This window comes from Ciconia boyciana, chromosome 15 (assembly GCF_034638445.1).
Source record: "Ciconia boyciana chromosome 15, ASM3463844v1, whole genome shotgun sequence".
In the NCBI taxonomy this organism is placed as follows: domain Eukaryota; kingdom Metazoa; phylum Chordata; class Aves; order Ciconiiformes; family Ciconiidae; genus Ciconia; species Ciconia boyciana.
Window position 1 is genome coordinate 108,712 of NC_132948.1, and position 18,926 is coordinate 127,637.

The 18,926-nt window shown below is 63.3% G+C and overlaps 3 protein-coding genes across 9 annotated transcripts; 1 reads left to right on the forward strand and 2 right to left on the reverse strand.

Moving 5' to 3' along the window:
* Positions 1-693: 693 nt before the first annotated feature.
* On the reverse strand, positions 694-2,626 carry SELENOM (selenoprotein M). 4 transcript variants are annotated; one of them, XM_072880230.1, is made up of 5 exons: positions 2,388-2,615; positions 2,279-2,314; positions 2,148-2,182; positions 1,464-1,542; positions 694-1,395 (listed from the first exon to the last, which is right to left on the reverse strand). In XM_072880230.1, the coding sequence occupies exons 1-5, from the start codon at positions 2,508-2,510 to the stop codon at positions 1,159-1,161; spliced, it is 510 nt and encodes a 169-aa protein (XP_072736331.1). In that variant the 5' UTR covers positions 2,511-2,615; the 3' UTR covers positions 694-1,158. The 4 variants fall into 4 exon arrangements, with proteins under 4 accessions (XP_072736331.1, XP_072736332.1, XP_072736333.1 ...); XM_072880231.1 differs by having other exon boundaries at positions 694-1,371; positions 2,388-2,599; XM_072880232.1 differs by lacking the exon at positions 2,279-2,314 and having other exon boundaries at positions 2,388-2,626.
* Positions 2,627-5,885: 3,259 nt separating this feature from the next.
* On the forward strand, positions 5,886-14,737 carry INPP5J (inositol polyphosphate-5-phosphatase J). 4 transcript variants are annotated; one of them, XM_072880229.1, is made up of 12 exons: positions 5,886-6,875; positions 7,836-7,946; positions 9,478-9,586; positions 10,209-10,325; positions 10,396-10,571; positions 11,153-11,264; positions 11,654-11,763; positions 12,125-12,314; positions 12,554-12,691; positions 13,092-13,184; positions 13,417-13,521; positions 13,681-13,870. In XM_072880229.1, exons 1-12 carry the CDS (start codon positions 6,079-6,081, stop codon positions 13,738-13,740), a joined length of 2,118 nt encoding a protein of 705 aa, XP_072736330.1. In that variant the 5' UTR covers positions 5,886-6,078; the 3' UTR covers positions 13,741-13,870. The 4 variants fall into 4 exon arrangements, with proteins under 4 accessions (XP_072736330.1, XP_072736329.1, XP_072736328.1 ...); XM_072880225.1 differs by having other exon boundaries at positions 5,894-6,875; positions 13,667-14,737; XM_072880228.1 differs by lacking the exon at positions 12,554-12,691 and having other exon boundaries at positions 5,887-6,875; positions 13,667-14,737.
* A 137-nt stretch (positions 14,738-14,874) lies between these two features.
* On the reverse strand, positions 14,875-17,845 carry PLA2G3 (phospholipase A2 group III). The gene is made up of 7 exons (XM_072880409.1): positions 17,419-17,845; positions 17,207-17,339; positions 16,992-17,126; positions 16,318-16,808; positions 16,079-16,208; positions 15,801-15,935; positions 14,875-15,572 (listed from the first exon to the last, which is right to left on the reverse strand). The coding sequence occupies exons 1-7, from the start codon at positions 17,843-17,845 to the stop codon at positions 15,368-15,370; spliced, it is 1,656 nt and encodes a 551-aa protein (XP_072736510.1). The 3' UTR covers positions 14,875-15,367.
* Between the last annotated feature and the right edge of the window lie 1,081 nt (positions 17,846-18,926).

Here is an 18,926-nt window from a genome sequence, read left to right on the forward strand (position 1 = left end):
GCCTTGGGTCCTTCTCCCTGGCCGCATCACTGCTTCATGCCGCCAGTACAGTGCACACTGCAGCTCCTGGGGGAAGTGCAGGCAGCCCTGCCCACTCCAGGACCCCTCTGCCTGCAGGCCCACTGCTCACCTACCCCGGCAGGAGATGCGGAACACATGCTGCTCCTCCTGCTCAGGGATGATGCCGGGAGGCCAGGGGCACCATCAGCATCCCACCCTGACCAAGGGCTGTTGGTTCACGGCCTGCTGCTGCCCCCAGGCCTGGTACAGGGAGAAGACCCCATGCTGCCACCAAGGTTGTGTGGATCCAGGTCTGCAGAAGGTGCAGCTGTGCCCTGCTCCCTTCCCAGCCGAGGACCAGATGTCCCCACTGGGCCAGTGCAGCCATTGGGCTTTGGCTCAGCTCTGTGGGACCCACTTGTGGGCTCACGCCAATCCCCCTGCGCCCTGTGAGAGCAGCTCATCCCGAGCTGTGGTGCCCCATCCATCCATCATGCCAGGGAGGGGGTGCCACAGCAACAGCACGGTTGCTCCGTGGGACCATTTGTCAGCTTGCCAGCAGTGGCTGTGACCCTGCCATCCTCTCCCGCCTCTGCAAGCAGCTCTGGGGCACCCAGCTCCTCCTTGCACCCAGTAGAGTAGTGCGGGATACGCCCCACCGAGCCCTTCCTGTAAAGATAACACAGTGCAGCCGATTGTTCACAAGGGCTTTACTGGGGGCTCGATACGAGACAACCCTGCTGGGGTGTAAAGCCATACCCCCCGGGGGCAGCTCTCCCACCTCCAGGACTCAGCACATCTACCCTCAGCACCTGGGGCTTTCTGCTGAGGGTTTCATCCTGTCCCATGCAGGTAGGATACCGCTGCCCAGTGCCGGGGGTCAGCTAAACCTCAGGACACGGTGAGGGAGCATGAAGAACGCTGCTCCTCCTGGCAACGACAGGCACACGGGACCCCCGGGATGTCCGCAATGCCCAGGAAGGCAGGGACTCAAGGCTGGAGCTGCTCAGGACATCCTCGGGCCAGAGGCTACACAGCACCAAGCAACAGCGGGGCACCTTCCCCACCCTGCAGCACCATCCCCAGCTGCTGTAACGCCCTCGTCCCCACGCACTGAGGACTGGCTGCAGGACCCTCAGCTGAGTGCGGCACCCCTCGCTAGAGGTCTGGGTGTTCTCCCTTGTCGTGCTCAGGTGGGGTCTTGCCATCAGCGGCAGGAGCTTGGCGGGGTGGCAGGGTGGGCAGAGGCCTGGCAGGGGCAAACTGGAACTCCTCAGGCACAAGGGCATCAGGCGTCTCCTTGCGGTAGAAGCCCAGCTCCTGCACCAGCTGGTTGATCTCCTCCCGGGTCATGTCGCTCAGGGGGATTCTCTGCATGCAGACAGGGATTGCAGCCTGGCGCCTATGGGGCACCAACCACCCCAGACCCTGCTGTGGTGGCGGGTGCCATGCTGCCTACTTACCTCCAGCTCCTCATATTGGTGGCTGAGGAGCACGAGCTCAGGGTCAGCACCGGGCAGGTGCTTCATCTCCAGGTTATGGCTGGGTGGTGTGTTAAGGAGCAGACAGTACTGGGCAGGCCCATGCAGCCCACCATGCTATCCCATCCTCCGTCACATCCCATTCCCTCCCATCCCATCCCATCCTATCCTCCATCCCATCCCATCCCATTCTATCCCCTGTCCCAACGCATCTCATCCCCCACTGCATCCCATCCCATCCTGTCCCATCCTATCCCACCGCATCCCATCCTGCCCTGTCCCATCCCATCCTGCAACCATCCTGTCCTCCACCCCTCATCCAATCCCATCCTCCATCTCATCCCATCCCTCAGCCCATCCCCTCCCTCATCCTGTACCATCCTCTATCCCACCCCTCAGCCCGTCCCATCCTCCATCCCATCCCCTCCCACCCTCCATCCTCTCCCATTCCTCATCCTGTCTCACCTTGTCCTCCACTGCATCCTGTCCCATCTTCCATCCCATCCCGCTCAGTCCTGCCCTGTCCCATCCCATCCTGTCCCTGTCCCGTCCCGTCCCATGCCACATCCCTCCCCCGCCGCCCATCCCGCCAAGGGCCTGCGTCCGGGGAGGACCGCACCGAGCGCTGCCCGCCGAGCAGGGCTGCCGCGGCCGGCCGGCGGGTACTAGAGGGGGATGTCCTGGGTGACGAAGGCCTTCACCTGCGGGCAGAGCGGGCGGCCCGGCCCGGCTCAGCGGCGGGGCGGCCGCGGCCCCGGCCCCGGCCCCGGCCCCGGCCCCCGCCCGGCGGCACCTACCTCCCTCAGGCGGTTCAGCCGTCACCCGCCGCAGGTCTGCAGGAGGAGACACCCCGTCACCCCGGCGGCGCCCCCGCTGCCCCGCACCCCCAGCCCGCCCCGCGCTCACCTCCACCTTGCCCCGGGCCAGGTCCCGCAGCTCGGCCCCGCGGAGCCGGGGGGGTCCCGGGCCGCCCCCCGCCGCCAGCGCCGCCACCAGCAGCGACAGCGACAGCGGCAGCGCCCGCAGCATCCCGCCGCCGCCGCCACGTCACGGCCCGCGCGCGCGGAGTGCCCCGCCCCGGCGGACACGGGCACGCGCACGCAGACAGCGAGCGGCCGCAGCACGAGCAGGGACACGCTGCGCAGACAGAGCAAACACAGCGCGCATGCGCAGTGCGAACACCACGCACACGCGTGCACACATCCCCCACACCCACCCCACACACACGCATCGCACCCCCCCGCCAACACGCACACACCGCGCACTCACACACCACGAGCACACGCGCACCGTAAACACACCGCGAACACCCCGTACGCACCTCCCCGCGCACACACGCATCCTGCACACCCACACCCCATGCACACCCACACCACGTACACCTACGCCGCACACACCACATACCACACACACACACACGCTGCACACACACGCACCCGAACACATACACCACGAACACCCACACCGCAAACGTGCATACACGCACTGCAAACACGCACTCGTATGCACACGTCTACACCACACACTGCAAACACACGCCCACCACACACTGAGGATGCACGCACAGACTGCACCCCCCCGCACCTACTTGCAAACGCGCCATCCCTACACACACACACACTGCAAATGCAAACACACACAGACAGTGACGTGCACGACGGTGTGTGCACGCACAGCTGCCTGTTGTGCATGCAGACAATGGCACACAGCTACATGCAGGCACACTCACGCACCCTCCTGCACATACAGCTGCACACACACACACACACACACACAGAGCTGCATGCACAGAGCTCTGCATACACACAGCTATATGCAGTCCACACACCAGCGCACAGATGCAACTGCACACACACAGAGCCGCAAACAGGCAGGCAGAGCTGCACACAGCTACCCACACACACAGCTGCTCACAGCGTGCCTACGCCCAGGTGCATCAGCCTACACAGCAATGCACAGAAACACACGTACACCAGCGCACACAGCCACACATGCAACGGCACGCACACGCACACAAAGCTCTACACGTACACCCAGCTGCATGCACATGCACACGTACTGCACACCCCGATTGCACGCGCACACAACTGAACGCACAAATGGCTACCCATGCACAAAACAGCATGCACCCCTGCACACACACACACAAACCACACACGCAGCAGCTGCATACAAACACCTGCACACATGCACATCCCCCTGGTCACAGAATCACAGAGTCTCAGACTGGTTGAGGTTGGAGGCAGCTCTGGGATCCACCGGGTCCGATCCCCTGCTCAAGCAGGGCCACCTACAGCCAGTTGCCCAGGACCACGTCCAGACAGCGTTTGAATATCTCCAAGGCGGGAGACTCTAAAACCTTCCTGGGCAACCTGTGCCAGGGCTCGGTCACCCTCACGGGGAAAAAGCGTTTCCTGACGTGCAGAGAGAACCTCCTGTGCTCCAGTTTGAACCCACTGCCTCTGGTCCTGCCACTGGGCACCAGTGCAATGAGCCAGGCTCCATCCTCTCCACACCCTCCCTGCAGGTATTTATGTAGGTCGATGAGATCCCCCTGCGCTTCCTCTGCTCCAGGCTGGACAGCCCCAGCTCTCCCAGCCTCTCCTCATGTGCAAGATGCTCCAGTCCATCATCTTTGTGGCCCTTCATTAGAATCCCGCTGCAATGTCCATGTCTATTGGACTTGCTCCTGGGAGCCCAGCACTGGACACAGCGCTCCAGGGGTGGCCTCACCAGTGCCTCCTCAACATCCCTTGACCTGCTGACAACACTCCTGATGCAGCCCAGGACACCACTCATCTTCTTTGCCCCAAGGACACACTGAACTCATGGTCAACGTGGTGTCCACCAGGACCTCCAGGGCCTTTTCTGCAGAGCTGCTTTCCAGCCAGGTGGCCCCCAGCATGCCTTGGTGCCTGATGTTCCTCCCCAGGGCAGGACTTTGCACTTCCCCTGGTTGAACTTCATAACGTTCCTGCCAGCCCATTTCTTCGAGCCTGTCCAGGTCTCTCTGGATGGATGCACAACCCCCTGGTTTATCAGCCACTCCTCCCAGTTTGGTGTCATCTGCAAACTTGCTGAGGGTGCACTCTGTCTCATCATCCAGGTCAGTAATGAAGATGTTAAACAGGACTGGACCCAGTATTGACCCCTGGGGCACACCGTAGTTACTGGCCTCCAACTAGATCTTGTGCCACCGACCACCACCCTTTGGATCCAGCCATTCAGCCAGTTTTCAGTCCACCTCAACATCTGCTCATCCAGCCCGTACATCAACAACTCTCTAGGAGGACCTGATGGGAGACAGTGTCAAAGGCCTTCCTGAAGTCCAGGTAGACGACATCTACTGCTCTCCCCTCATCTGCCAGGCCAGTCACTTCATCACAGAAGGTGGTCAGGTTGGCCAAGCAGAACTTCCCCTTGGTGAAGCCGTGCTGACTCCTCCTGATGGCTTTCTTGTTATGTGCCTGGCAATGACTCCCAGGAGCATCCCTTCCCAGGGGTGGAGATGAGGCTGACTGTCCTCTAGTTCCCCGGGTCCTCCTTCATGTCCTTCCTGAAGACAGGAGTGACATTTGCTCTCCTCCAGTCCTTTCCCAGTTGCCATGATCGATCACAGATTATTGAGAGTGGCCTTGTGATAACAGGAGCCAGCTCCTTCAGCACTCGTGGGTCCATCCCACCAGGGCCCAGGGACCTGGTCCTCTTCCACCAAGATCCTTTTCCACATTGTGCTCCGGCCTCCCTGGGGCTCTGGGGCTCCCTAGGGCTGGTCTTGCTGGTACAGGCTGAGGTGTAGGAGCTGTCTGAGACCTCTGCCCTCTCCACACCCTGTGTCACCAGCTCCCCTGCCTCCTTCAGGCACACACAAGCATGTATGCACCTGAGGTGCACCCCTGCACGCTTTCACAACTGCCTGTACAAACAGCTGCACGTGAGCACACCGGCACCGCTGTACACAGGCGTGGCACTAGGCACAGGTATGCACGCAGCTGCAGCTGCACCCATACAGCTGCACAAGCAGCCCCACAACCAGCTGCACACACAGCACCTCACGCAGCTGCCCGTCGTGCGCGTGTGCACCGACAGCTACAAACACACCCACAACGGTGCGCATACACACACAGGTGCACAATGACACAAAAGTCACAGCGGTGCGCGCACAGTCGCACACACAAAAACGCACACATGCTCACAAGCACAAGGGCAGGTGTGCACACACAAGCCAAGATGTGCACATGCAAGGCTAGACGTGCAGCGCAAGGGCTGGGTGTGCGCAGGCAAGGCTGGATGTGCATGCGCAAGGGCAGTCGTGCACGTGCAGGGGCGGCCCCCTCCCGGTGCCCGTCGCGTGCGCGCGCTCCGCTCCTCGCGCCGGCGGGTGCGGGGACAGAAGAGGAGGCGGGGCACAGGCTGTCACGTGAGCGGGGCGGCGGCAGGTGCGCGCGGGGCGGGGCGGGCGGCGGCGGTGTCGCTCCTGCCGCTCCTGCGCCTTTAAGGCGCCGCGCAGGTGGTGGGGGGCGCTGACATCGGGGGGCGCGCGGCGGGGCCGGGCCTCGGCCCGGGGCCGGGGGGCGCTCGCTCGGGTCTCCCGCCGATGGAGCCGGCCCGGCGCGGCAGCGCGGACCAGGGCTCGGCCGCCGCCTCGGGGTTCCGCCCTGGCCCCCCGCGGGGCCCCGCGCCCGCCGCCTCCCCCGCGCGGCCGGTGCCCTGTGGCCCCGGAGGCTCGGCGCGGCCCCAGCCCGACGGCGGGGCCCCGGCGGCTCCGTTCCTCGGCGGCGGTGCCCCGGGAGCCCGCAGGAGCTCCCGGCCGGACGCCGCCTGCGACCCCTTCCCCTACGGCTGCCCGCGGCCCGGGGGGGTACAGCGCGGCGGGCCCGAGGAGCGGGTCCCAGGCCGGGCTGCCCAGCCCCTGCCGCTGGAGGTCGGCCGGGCCCAGCCTGAGGGGGCCGGCGGGCCCCACGCCTTGCCGCTGCCGGCCCTGCTGCCCCCCAGCCCGGGCGCCCCGCCGGCCCGCCCCGCCGTGCCGTCCCCGGTGGCGCCCGGGCCGGCGCCGGGCCGGCCTGCCTTCCCCGAGCTCGGTCCCCTGGAGCACGCTGCCCCCGGGAAGCCGGTGCCCGCCGAGCGGAGGGAGATGCTCCCCAAGGCGGAGTCCAGCGACCACATCTCGGCCTGGGCGGGCTCCTCGCCCAGGGCCGCCAGCCTGCCAAAAGCTGTCTCCAGCGAGTTCATCGCCGGCGGGCGGGTGGGCCTGTCCAAGCCTGCGGCCCTCTCCAAACCGGAGCCGGAAGAGCTCTCCCTCTTCGGGAGGTCTCTCGGCCTGCCAAGCTCCAGTGACTCTGGTGACGTGCTCCTCGGCTGCTCGGGAAGGGTCCCGGAGGATGGCTCGTTCCGGTGAGCGGGTGTTGCTGTGGGGGGAGAGCAGTGGGGAGCGATGCTGGGCCGAAGCTGCCCTTGCTGTGAAGTGGCGAGCGAAGCCTCTTGTGGGCTGGAGTTGCCCCTTCCTTCCTTTTGTGGGTGGTGTTCAGCTGGAGGAGATTTGGGGTGAGGGGCTATGGACAAGGAGGGTTAACGGGGTGGAGCAGGATGCCCAGTGCCTGCTGTCAGCGTTCAGGGGACTGGGTGCTGCACAGAGTGGTGTGTCAGAGGCACAGGCTGTGGAGTGGCTGCCATCTGCCCCTGCTGTCCCTGAGCTCTGGAAATGGTGCAGCATTACCCTCCCTCCCTGTTGAAACGTACCCCCTGTGACTGAGGCTTGTCCTAGTGATGCTGAAAGAGCCCGCTGGCGCATGCTGCGTAACAGCATTAATGTGTTGTGACTGATGGTGGCTTTGCACTGGTGAAGGACACTGCTTCAGGGCTTGCAGTGCTGCTGTCACGTGCAATGCCCCAGCCTTTGGGCCTGTCCGTGCTCTGGGGCAGACTCTGGGGGCTGAGATCCGAGTCCTTTTCCCCAGGAGCCTGAGGGATGCATGATTCCTGGGGAAGGGAGGGGAAGCAGTTTTCTGGGGACACCCTGTCTCGCAGGCTGCCTGCTGTGCCAGCCTGCCTGTGTCAGTTGGCAGTGATGAAAACGAGGGCTCTTTATGCTGGTTTCTAGAATTTCACCAGGGCTTGGGTTGCAGCGGGGCTTGCCATGCACCAAGGTGCAGACCCTGGGGGAATTTAGGGGCAAGGACCCCTCTCCCTCAAACAGGAGTTAAGGACCTGGTGTATGTGCCCTGGCTAAGCTTCAGCTGTGGCCACTTCTGTTGCAGGCAGAGAGCTTCCTTGGTGGAGCTGGGGGCTGAACAGGTGGGACAGGGAACACCTTTGAGCCCCAGTGTTAGCCTGTTCTTCCTTTGTCCTCCCAAGCATCACAGTGGTCACCTGGAACGTGGGCACAGCCATGCCCCCGAATGATGTGACATCCCTGCTGCACCTCAACACGGGCGAGACAAATGATGCGGATGTGATCGCCATTGGGTAAGAGGGTGAGGTGCAGGGCCCTGTCCTCTGCCTGGCCATGTCCCTTTTTGGGGGATCCCCATAGCCCTGGGGGGCGGGGAATGGAATTGCTGCAGCCCCAGCCTCCCTGGGGCATGGTGAGCAGGGAGGGGTGTGCATCTCAAGCAGTAAAATATCGGAAAAGGTGATGGAGAATCAACTTCTAGTAAAATGGGAGTCCTAAGAGGAACTGAAACCCTTGAATCCTGAGTAGCCTTGAACTCTCGAAGAGCCTGTAACTGGCTATGCTGTGTAGAGACGGGCCTTGGCGAGCGCTGCTCTTGCCGTGAGGCCTGGCAGTCTTGGGGTCAGGTCTGTAGAGGCATTTAACTCGCCTGCCAGAGCCCTCTGGGAGCGTTTTCCTCGTGTCAGCTTTTGCCCATGGTATGCAGGCCTCAAGGGCACGAATCTGCTGTTCTCTCACAGCTGGATTGGCTCTGTGCCCCTGGCAACACTTAACTGCTGGCAAGGCAGCGCCGTGTTGGTGTGGTAAGGCTTTATTGGTGTGGCTGGCAAGGCAAACTCTGCCAGAGTCTAAGGGAAAACTGGTCCCTCGAGGTTTGCTGCGGTGTGTGTGGATTCCTGCTAAGACCAGGGACATGCTGCCTTTGTACAGGGAGCGAGAAGCAGCCTCTGCCCGTGGGCGTGAGGTGGAAGAGCTGGATCTGCCTCCAGGAGGCTCCCAGGGACTTCCCCAGTGCTCTTCGCCCCAGGGAGGGAGCGGTGTAAGGCTGAGGCTGCTGGAGGTACGATGCTGTGTTGGAGCCAGTCTCCTGGTCCCCTTGGCCTTGTGGGCCAGTGGGATGGGGCTGTGGAGGTAGACCCGAGCCTGGATGGATGGGGCAGGGGATGTAGCTGACAGCAAGGGACTTGCCGGGACTGTGTCCTGGCCAGGGCAGGGTGTCCTGCTGCTCCCCACCTCCAGGGTGTCTCTGCCTGGCTGGATCCTTCTTCTGATCTGTGTCTTTGTGCCCTGAGCACTTGATATTTTTGGGCAAGACATTTCTTGATTCTGCCGTTCTCTTCGGACTTCTCCTTCCCTCTCTTCACTAATTGCTGGGCTGGGAGAACCATTATTAACCTTCCATTTGCTGCTGCTCTGCGCTTGGTGGCTAGGGTGCATCTGGACACCCTGTGCTGAAGTACTGGTGAGACTTGGCTTCTCTGTAGAGACCAGTGCAGCTGAAATGTCCTGTAAGCCCCTCTTGCACCTAGAGATAGGCTTTAGACTGCTGCCCAGCCCTTTGCAGCTGACCTGCTGTTTTGAAAAGGTCCAAGACCTCGTGGGTTCAGGGCCATTTGGCCGTGTGCTAGCAGAAGGCACCAGCATTGCTGGCGCAAGGATATGGCTGGTTTGTGCTCTAAACCCATGGTCCTCCCTTGAACTGCCCTTCCCGCCCTGGCCCTCCTCCCCAGCACTGTGCTTTGGCACCTCTCCCAAGGAGCTCTTGCTAGCTGGGACACGGACACCTTCCTGGTGTGGCTGAGGGACCTGTCCCTTTCCTCCCAGGCTGCAAGAGGTGAACTCTAAGATAAACAAGCGCCTGAAGGATGCCCTCTTCACAGATCAGTGGAGTGAGCTCTTCATGGATGTGCTGAGCCCCTTCCACTTCGTCCTGGTAAGGAGGTCCCACAGGGGCTGGGCAGCTGGTGTTCCCTCCCTGCCTGCCAGGCAGGTGGACCACAGGGAGGGAGAGTTGGACTGCAGGTATGGAGGGAGGAGGTGCCGTGGGAGAGCTGGCTGGAGGGGCAGCCTGCTGGAGGGACAGCCTGCAGCCATCCAAGCAGTGTGTGGGGGCTGACCTGAGGGCTAGCAGTGCGTCTTGCCAGTGTGCTGTCTAGCTTGTGCCACCCTGCTCCCTTTCCTGTGCCTTAGGCTTCCCCTGTGGTGCTTCCGGGACACTTTTTGTTGCCTGCTGCATTGCACCAGAGTGAGGAGGTGAATGTGGGAACAAGCCTGTGCTTCTGGCAGCAGCCTGTGGGTCCCAGGGCAGGTTCAGCTCCCCAGGGCACTTGCCCCAGAGTGTGGAGCCTTAGCATTGCTGAGCTTATCTCAACTGTCAGTATTCAGGAGAGTGTGCATAGATCTCTGATCTAAATGTGCTGTTAGTCATCTGCAAGATGGGGGTGTGCAGTGGAGGGAGGTGCTGCCCCTATGGCCTGGAGGTGGGAAAAGCTGTCCCTGTCCCTACAGGCTCTGCTGTGACTACCGTCCTGCTTCAGCCCCTGCTCCCATTCCAGGTCAGCACAGTGCGGATGCAAGGTGTGATCCTACTGGTATTTGCCAAGTACTACCACCTCCCCTTCCTGCAGGACATCCAGACAGACTGTACGAGGACAGGGCTGGGAGGCTACTGGGTGAGTGTGGCCCCAGGGGAGGTGGCGAGGGCTTGGCTTCCCGAGGAGTCATGGGATCCTCTTGGTGCAGGGCAACAAGGGTGGGGTGAGCATTCGTCTCTCCATCTTCGGCCACATGGTCTGCTTCCTGAACTGCCACCTGCCAGCACACCTGGAGAAGGCAGAGCAGCGCAAGGAGGACTTTGCCACCATACTGCACATGCAGCAGTTCGAGGGGCGTGCGGCCAGCGGCATCCTGGACCACGAGTGCGTACCCCACCACTTTGCTCTCCAGTCTGGGCCAGGGCTCTAGTGCCAGCCCCTGTCCTTGACTGCCTCCAGGTAGGGTATGGGGTCTGTCCCCTGAATCCTAGCACAGCTTGGAGATGGGGTCTTGCCTGCAGAGCTGCAAAATTTTCTGTGGCCTGGTGGGGTAGGTGTTAAGAGGGGTTCTTGGTCTCCCCTGGGGCACATCCAGGCCTGGTGCAGCTCCTGCCATACTGGCGCTGTTGAGGTTTGGGACTGGTGAGGTGGAGGGCCCGGCTGTGCCCCAGTGTCTTGGCTGTGCGGTCTGACTCCGGTAGGTGCCTCATGGTAGAAATTTCCACCCTCAATTTCTGCCCGGGGAAGTCAGGCCTGTTTGGTGCTTGGTCCTACCTGAGGAATCCTGGCAGGGCTGCCAGCCCTGCCAAGCTGTTGGCTGAGTGCTGACCTGCACTGGTGCTCCTGAGAGTGCCTGTGCTGCAGGCTGAGGCTGCCCACAGCCTGAGGATGTTTTCCCCCTGCTGTGCTGCCCGGCTCTGGTAGCCTCGGCCCTTCCAGCCCGTCACCCTCCCTCCCACCCACAGCCTCGTGTTCTGGTTTGGGGACCTAAACTTCCGCATCGAGAGCCTCGACATCCGCTTTGTGAAGTATGCCATCGACAGCAACATCCTGAGCCAGCTCTGGGAGAAGGACCAGGTGAGAGGGATGGGCATGCTGCAGAGCCTCAGGTGGGCCGCGAGTGGCATTCGGCTCTTGCCAAAACTGCCTGTGCAGCTGTGGGACAAGGCAAGTCCCCTTGCTGCCCATGGGGCACAAAGGGCCCTGGCTCTGTGGGGAAGGGGCAGCACAGTCCCAGGATGGTCTTTATGGGAGCTGGGCATACGCTTCCTTTATCAGTGGAAGAGCTGGGGGCATTGGGTCTATGGACTTGCTGTTTGCATGGCATGGACAAACCCTGAGAGCTGTGTGGGACTGGCAGCAATGGGGCAGGGAGGACTCTGCTGGGGGTGGAGAGGTCTCGGGGGCTTGCAGAGGGGTCTGGCCATGGAGGCTGTGTGCTCCCCGACCTGCTCTCTTTCCCACAGCTGAATATTGCCAAGAGTACCTGGCCTGTCCTTAGTGGCTTTCAGGAGGGACCCCTGAACTTTCCACCCACCTTCAAGTTCGACGTGGGCACCAACAAGTATGACAGCAGGTAGGAGAGCAGAGCTGAAGTGTGTGCTGGGCCTGGGAGCGGGTGGCATTGCTGAGGGATGCAGGAGTGGTGGGGCTCAGAGCCAGGGCAGGCGCTGGTGCCTGTGGGGCAGCGGCTGATGCTGGTGCAGATGGATGGGGCGAGCCATGCTGGGGTGGGCATGGGCTGGACTGGGGACAGCAGGCTGGGACACAGCTGTTGTGCTGGTGCCAGCACGGGTCTGTCCCTGCAGCCGCACTGAGCTGTGTGCCAAGACGAGCTGCATCCTCTGCCCGCGTGTGCTGTAGTGCCAGGGGAAGGCAGTTTAGGGTAGAGCCCACTGCCCTCTGCCAGGCAAGAGATGCCCCTCTGTGCCCTGCAGTGCCAAGAAGCGAAAACCTGCCTGGACTGACCGCATCCTCTGGAAGATCAAATCTCCCAGTGTTGGGCTTGGTACGGGCGGGTGCCGGCCCAGCCGTGGCGTCCTGTCGGTGAGCCAACTCCGCTACTGCAGCCACATGGAGTATACCGTCAGCGACCACAAGCCGGTAGCTGCCATCTTTGCAGTGCAGGTGAGCACCATGCAGGGCCACTGGGCACACAGGCAGGACCTACAGGGGTGAGATGCCCAGTTAGTGTATGCAGCGTATGATGAGGTGTGCAGGGCTTATTTTATTTTTGTTTGGCAAGCTCAGCTGTCTTGCCACTGTGGCTGTGGGCTGCTGGTGGTGTATGTGTGAGGGCTCAGCCCTAGACGGGTGCCCTGAGCTCTCTTTGGCATGCCTTTGCTCACCATGTATGTGTCTGACAGTTTGCTTCCAAGGCAGACAAGCCCCCGGTTGAGATTTATGTGGCTGATGAATGGAGCAGGCCTGAGCAAGCAGTTGTCAGGTACAAGATGGCTGCTGGCTTCCACCGGAGCTCCTGGGACTGGATAGGACTCTACCGGGTAGGGGCTTGGGGGCTGCTGGGGCTGGAGGGAGTGGGAAGCGCTGCACAGCACTGTGGGGTCCTTTCTGAGCTACCTCCCACCAGCGGACATGGGTGCATGGCATGGACCTGTGCTCTGTGCTCGCTCTTCCCCTGGGACGCCCTGGCAGTTAGCAGCAGGATTTGGCCCCCTGCTTCAGGAGATTCACATCAAGCATTTCCCTCTTCCTCCTGCCCTGTGGGCCCCACAGGGTCCAAAGTCTGGCACTCCCAGGGAGCTGGGGGCCAGGGCACTGCTGGTTGGGTGCAAGGCAGCTCTTGGTGCCCCTGTGCAAGGAGAGGGGGCTGAGTGAGAGGAGAGCTAAAGCAGGGCTGATGTTCCCCCACTCACCTGTGTTCTCCCATGTACATGCACACAGGTGGGCTTTCGGCATCCTAAAGACTATGTGTCCTATGTCTGGGCCAGGAGTGATGATGGAGAGCGCTGCCTAGAGAAGCAACTGTGTGCTCAGGTGAGCTGAGGCTAGCCCTGCTGTCTTGCTGGGGGCAATGGCCCCTTTGTGCCCCTGATGGGGCAGGAGGGCACCTCCTTGTTGCTTTGTGCTGAGCCTTGGGCAGGCCCACTGTGCTGGCATCAGGGATTTCTGCTCTCAGCTGGGGCTGGAGCTCTCTGTGGGGCTGGAGGTGGGAGGGGGCAGGCCTGGTGCCCAGCTCTGGTGCCCATCAGCTCTCTCTGGACTGCAGGTGATGTTCTCAGAGGAGGCACTACCCAAGGGGAAGGGCGAGTACATCCTTGGATACTACAGCAACACCTCCAGCAGCATCGCTGGTGTGACTGAGCCCTTCCAGGTCAGGATGGCCAAGTGGTGAGGGTGAGGGGCTGAGGGAGGCAAGGGGGATGTGTGTAGGGGTGCTTGGCTGGAGGAGGCCAGCTGCTGTGGTGCCCCACAGCCCCCTGTGAGGATCAGCCAGCAGTGCTGATGCAGGGGTACAGATCTCCCTGCCCAGGTCGGAGGAGGGCAGCAGTCCCACAGACAGCTCGGGCAGCAGCTCAGAAGAGGAGGATGACAGCACGCTTGTCCTGCTGGCCCCCAAATCCCGTAGCCCCAGCCCAGGCAAGATGAAACGGCACCGGAGCCGAAGCCCCAGCCTGGCCAAGTTCCAGGGCCTCATCCTGCGGCCATCAAGCAGGGACAGGGGTACAAGCCGCAGCCCTTCACCCCAGAGCCACCGAGGCCTCCCTGGGGACATCCCTACCATCCACCTGCCCCAGGAGGAGCTGTGGTGCCATGGAGCCAAAGCCAAGGAGCCAGGGCGGGCAGCTGACTGCCAGGAGGGCAACTCCTTCTACCAGACTGTGCTGGAGCAGGGTGGCCCCCGGCGTGTCTCTGCTGACAGCCCCCTGGCCAGGGCTGATCCCAGGAACCTGGGTCTGCTGCCTGCGCTCCGCCTGGAGATGATTGACCAGGCCACGGGCTGGCGGAGGGAGAGCGTGGACCAGGGCTACCCCTGCAGGAGGATGAGCCCCACCAGCCCTCCAGGCTGCAGCACCTCCCCAAAGGAGGGGAGTAGCCCCCAGGAGCTGGACAGCCATAGCTGTGCCATGGGCCGCTGATGCAGCAGCCCCCTCCCTCCTCCCTGTAGTGTGCTTGCTGTGTGCTTTCCTCTGCCACTTTCCTGCTGAGACACCCCACTCCCTTATTTATTGCAGTAACTCCTCATCCCTGTTGTGTGCCTGGCAGGTAGGGGCTCCCTCTACTCCCCCCAGCCTGAGCTGCTGCCCCAGCCCTGGTAGGGCTGCAAAGTGGCACAGAGGAGGACAAGGCTGGTCTAATGCAGTGAGGGGGAGCCCCTTGTGAAATTCAAAGTGCAAGACCCTTCCATCCTATGGGAGTGCTGGCCTTGCACATGAGGTGGGACGGGAGGCCAGGGCAGGGCTCTGGCAGCAATGGTGATGGGCACAGAGCGAAGACTACCCCAGGGTACCCCTGAGATTGAAGCTAGCTCCTTCCCTGCTCTGTGCCTCAGCCTTGGATGTAGTGCAAGCAACAAAATAAACCATCCTGCCCACCCCAGCTGCACTGTGCTTACTGCAGGGGGGCAGGATCAGCTGCTGGTATGGGGGCCACAGTGTAAACAGGGGGCAGAAGACTCATCCCCAGCACCACACACCTAGGGTCACCACAGGTGACACCACACACCTTTTATTTATCTTCTGCTGCACACAGGGACTGACCCCTTCCCCAGGGCACAGCCCTAGGCCTGCCCCCAGCTGCTGCACCCCCACCTTGCTCCAGGACTGGGAGTCAGCCCTCCCTGTGCTCTGCTCACCTGCACTCCCTCCCACCCTGCCTGGGAAAGGGGGCCAGGCTCACCACACTGCTCAGGCCCCACAGCTGAAAGGGTACAAATCCAGGGGTGGGGGGCTCTAATCCCCCTGTCCCAGGGCACAACAGGGAAGGAAGATGGTGGGTTTCCCCTTTCCCAAGCCCTCCTATTCCTTTCCCCTTGCTTTGCTGCTCACAGATAGCAGCCACAGCTCCTTGAGAGGCTTCTCAGTTTCCTGTGCCTGCCCCAGCTCCATGCAGCCATGCTCAGTGCCATCCTTTGTCTCAAGGACCAGAAATCAAGCAGCTTCACTTCATGGCTGCTGCACAGCACATCTTCCTCCACACGAGGCAGTGCTTTTCAGGCATCACCAGGGCACCGCATGGTGCCAAATGCCCAGCTTCTGCTCCAAGGCCAGCCTCAGGCATCGTTCATAGAGAGTGCCACCACTGTCCTGTGTCTTCCAGTCTGGACGCTCAGCCTTTGAGGTCACATGCAGAGGACCCCAGTGCCTCAGGGTCTTTTTGAGATGCTGTGCAGGTACTAGTACAGCCCGGGTGGCTGTGATACAGCTGCCAGAGAAGCAAAGCTGTGAGCATCAGTGTAACACTGCAGCACTGACATCCATTGCTTTCCACCCCAGCCCTGCTCGTGGCACAGCAAAGCAGGGAGCAATGCTTGCAATGCCAGCTTCATGCCAAGCCTGCAGGACAGCACCCAGCCCTGCCAAGGCATCCCTCCTGCCCACACAGGGTAGGAAGTCCCATGCAGGCCACGTTCCCTTGACCCTCTGCACTTACTTGTGCTGTGGCCCCTTGCCCAGGCTGCATGCAGTAGGCAGCTCCAGAACAAAGCAGTCCATGGCAACGTGGTCAGCCAGGACACCCACTTCTATGTCATTACGGTCCCTCACTCTGCGCAGAAACCTCGCCAGCCTGCGGGCACCGGAGGGCACTGGTCAGCAGCTGCTGGCCAGGGTGGGCATCCTGCTGGGTCCCACCTGATCTGACCCAAACCATCTGGACACAGTGCCCTGTGGTGGTGGGAAAAACCCCGCCTTTTCCTCCTGGACACGCACCTGCGAGTGCAGTTGCAGTGGAAGAGCGTCCGGGTGTCCACGTTGTGCAGCTGGTACTTCACCTCACGGGGTGCAATCTGGTGCTCGCACTTATCCAGGTGCTTGTAGCACCTGCACAGCCTGCCTGGGCCTGAGAACAGCAGGGCAGTGAGGGGCATCTCCCGGCACACGACCTCAACGGGCTGAGGCCTCGGGCCACCCCAGCTCTGGCGCACGCTCTGGCCGCAGCACCGACTCACCCTGCTGCCTGTGCCCCTCCACGGCAGGCGCGGGGGTGGCTCCGCTCCGCTCCGCGGCCGGGCTGGATCCGATGCTGCCATCTTCAGGGCGGGCCGCGCAGGCAGGGTGTGCGGAGCCCCCAGCCCCTTGCTGTGCTTCTCCCGGCGCAAGGTCCTGTTCCAACACGGTCATTGCTGTTGGGGGGCCGGGCTCCAGCCCCCACTGCGCTGCTGGGTGCCTGGTTGTGGGCTCAGCCTTGTCCCTGGCGGATGCAGGGGTCAAGGTACCTGTGCCCCACAGCTCCTGGGCTGTCGCAGGTCTCCATGCCTGGTGGAGCCCGGGGTTTTGCCCCAGTCCCTGTCGGAGCCGCTTGCGCCCTGCCCTAGAGGGCTTCCTTCCCTTGCCCGGGGGCTGCACAGCAGGGCTGCCCGTCTCCTCTGCAGGCAGGCTGTGGTGGTACTGACTCTGCTGCACCATCCTGGCCAGGGGTACTACACCATAACGCTGACACCTGGGGACACCACGTGCCGTGAGGTCCCGCACACCAGCCCTGCCACGGCCAAGCTGTGCTCTCCCTCCAGCCGGTGGGGCGGGCAGGCAAGGCAGGGCACGCTCGGGGCCGCAGCAGGAGATGCACCCAGCCGCGGGGCTGCAGCAGCGGGCTGAGGCAGGGGGCACCCGCCGGGGCACTCACCCTCCCCACCAGTGCCACTGGATGCACTCCTCACTCTCCTCCAGCACGAAGCACGGCACCTCCAGCAGATTGAAGAAGGTGACGCCGATGATGTTGGAGATGGTGTCGTTGAGGGCCAGCAGACACTGCCGGAACCTGCGTGGCAGACGGGGGCGGTGAGCGGCCCGGCGGCCCCCTGGTGCGTCCCCCCGACCCGGCCCGGCCCCCCGGCACACCTGGCGTCGCAGTCGCAGTGGGAGACGGTGTGCAGGCGGTAGTTGCGGATGCCGTAGTTGAACTGCAGCGCCGTGATCTGCGCCGAACACTGGTCGTGCTCCCGGCAGCACCGGTCGGGGCCGCGGAAGAGACCTGTGGGCAAGCGCCGGTGAGCACGGCCCCGCCGGGACGATGGGCTGTGCCCGCCCGCCGCCCCCGCCCGCCCCCGTACCCAGCTCGCTGGCGTTCCCCGCCGAGTCACCGGCTCCGCACCACAGCGTGCCCGGCAGCGTCCAGCCCCGCCGGCGGCGGCGCCCTCCCGGCGGCGCGGGGTCGGCGCAGGCGGCGCGGCGCCGCCAGAGCGCGGCCAGGTCCCGCTGCAGCGCGACACCGGGGGCGGCAGGCGGGCGGCGGGCGCAAGCGGCTCGGAAGGCGCGGGCCAGGCGCGGGTCGCGGCGGGCCCAGCAGGCGCGGAGGCGGCCGGGCCCGGCCCAGGAGCTCTCCACCAGCGCGGCCGGGCCGGGGCCGCCGCCGCTCAGGAAGGCGACGTAGCGCGCGCCGCCCGCGCCCGCCACCGCCTGCGCGCACACGGCACCGCCGGGCCAGGCGCGCGTGCGCGCACACACCGCCACGCAGACCAGCAGCGCCCGCGCCCACATCCCGCGGCGCGCGCGCGCGCCCGCCCCCCGCCTCCGGCTTTAAGCCCGCGCCCGGCGGCGGACCCAGCGCTGATTGGGCCGCGCCGCTCCGCGCCCGCCCCGCCCCGCCCCGCCTCGGGGAAGGCGAGCGGGGGCGGCGGGATGCAGCCGGTACCCCTCCCGGGCACCCCCCTCCTGGGCACCCTGCCTGTGCACCCCTCGCCCCGGCAACTCCGCCCGTGCACCCCCCCCGTGCCGGGCACCCCCGTGTCAGACTCCCCCCCGGCCGTGCACCCCCCATCCCGGGCACCCCTTGCCTTGTTCACTCCCTGTCGCGGGTACCCCGTCCCATGCCCCCTCTGGCCATGCACTCCCTCCCTGGGCACCCCCCACCTGGCGACCCCCGGGACAGGCACCCCCTGCCAGGTGCAGCTCTTGCGGGGCAGCTCCAGCCCTGTGCCAATGCAGAACCCCCGGGAGGGCACAGGGGCACGTTGCGTGTGTCTGGGTAGGGGTGTGTGTGCAGGTGTGTGCACACCTGCCTTGCGCATGCGTGTACCACTCTGTGTGTGTGTGTGTGTGTGTCTGTGCGTGCAGGTGCCTGTGTCCCATGCATGCCCAACCATGTGCATGCACCTGCACGGGGTGTAGGCATGTGCGTGCACATGGATGCTGTGTACGGTACAGGTCACGGAGCCATCATCCTGCCCAACCCCTGCTGAAGCTGCCTCACAGTCCAGGACTGTGTCTGGTCAGGTGTTGAGTATCTCCAAGGATGGAGACTCTGTGGCCTCTCTGGGTACCCTGTGCTAGTCCTTGACCTTCACAGTACAAAGGTGTTTCCTGATGTTCAAAGGGAACCTCCTGTGTTCCAGTTTGTGCCTGTTGCACGTTGTCCTGTCACTGGGCACCACTGGGAAGAGCCAGGTTCTGTCCTCTTTGCACCCTCCCTGCAGGTATTTCTATACATTAATAGGATCCCCCTAAACTTCCTCTGCTCCAGGCTGAGCAGACCCAGCTCTCGCAGCCTCTCCTCATAGGACAGATGCTCCAATCCCTTCACCACCATTGTGGCCCTTTGCTAGACTCACCTCAGCAAGTC

Bases quoted from the DNA above. Each gene is read 5' to 3' on its own strand.
- INPP5J (XM_072880225.1), top strand. From the start codon at position 6,079: ATGGAGCCGGCCCGGCGCGGCAGCGCGGACCAGGGCTCGGCCGCCGCC. The intron at 10,326-10,395 runs GTGAGTGTGGCC...CTCTTGGTGCAG, and splicing joins CAGGGCTGGGAGGCTACTGG to GGCAACAAGGGTGGGGTGAG. The intron at 11,265-11,653 runs GTGAGAGGGATG...TCTTTCCCACAG, and splicing joins AGCTCTGGGAGAAGGACCAG to CTGAATATTGCCAAGAGTAC.
- SELENOM (XM_072880232.1), bottom strand. From the start codon at position 2,510: ATGCTGCGGGCGCTGCCGCTGTCGCTGTCGCTGCTGGTGGCGGCGCTG. The intron at 2,183-2,387 runs GTGAGCGCGGGG...CTCTGCCCGCAG, and splicing joins TGGCCCGGGGCAAGGTGGAG to GTGAAGGCCTTCGTCACCCA. The intron at 1,543-2,147 runs GTACCCGCCGGC...CACACCACCCAG, and splicing joins ACCCAGGACATCCCCCTCTA to CCATAACCTGGAGATGAAGC.
- PLA2G3 (XM_072880409.1), bottom strand. From the start codon at position 17,845: ATGTGGGCGCGGGCGCTGCTGGTCTGCGTGGCGGTGTGTGCGCGCACG. The intron at 16,209-16,317 runs GTGAGTCGGTGC...TGCTGTTCTCAG, and splicing joins GGAGGGGCACAGGCAGCAGG to GCCCAGGCAGGCTGTGCAGG. The intron at 15,936-16,078 runs GTGCGTGTCCAG...CGGTGCCCGCAG, and splicing joins CACTGCAACTGCACTCGCAG to GCTGGCGAGGTTTCTGCGCA.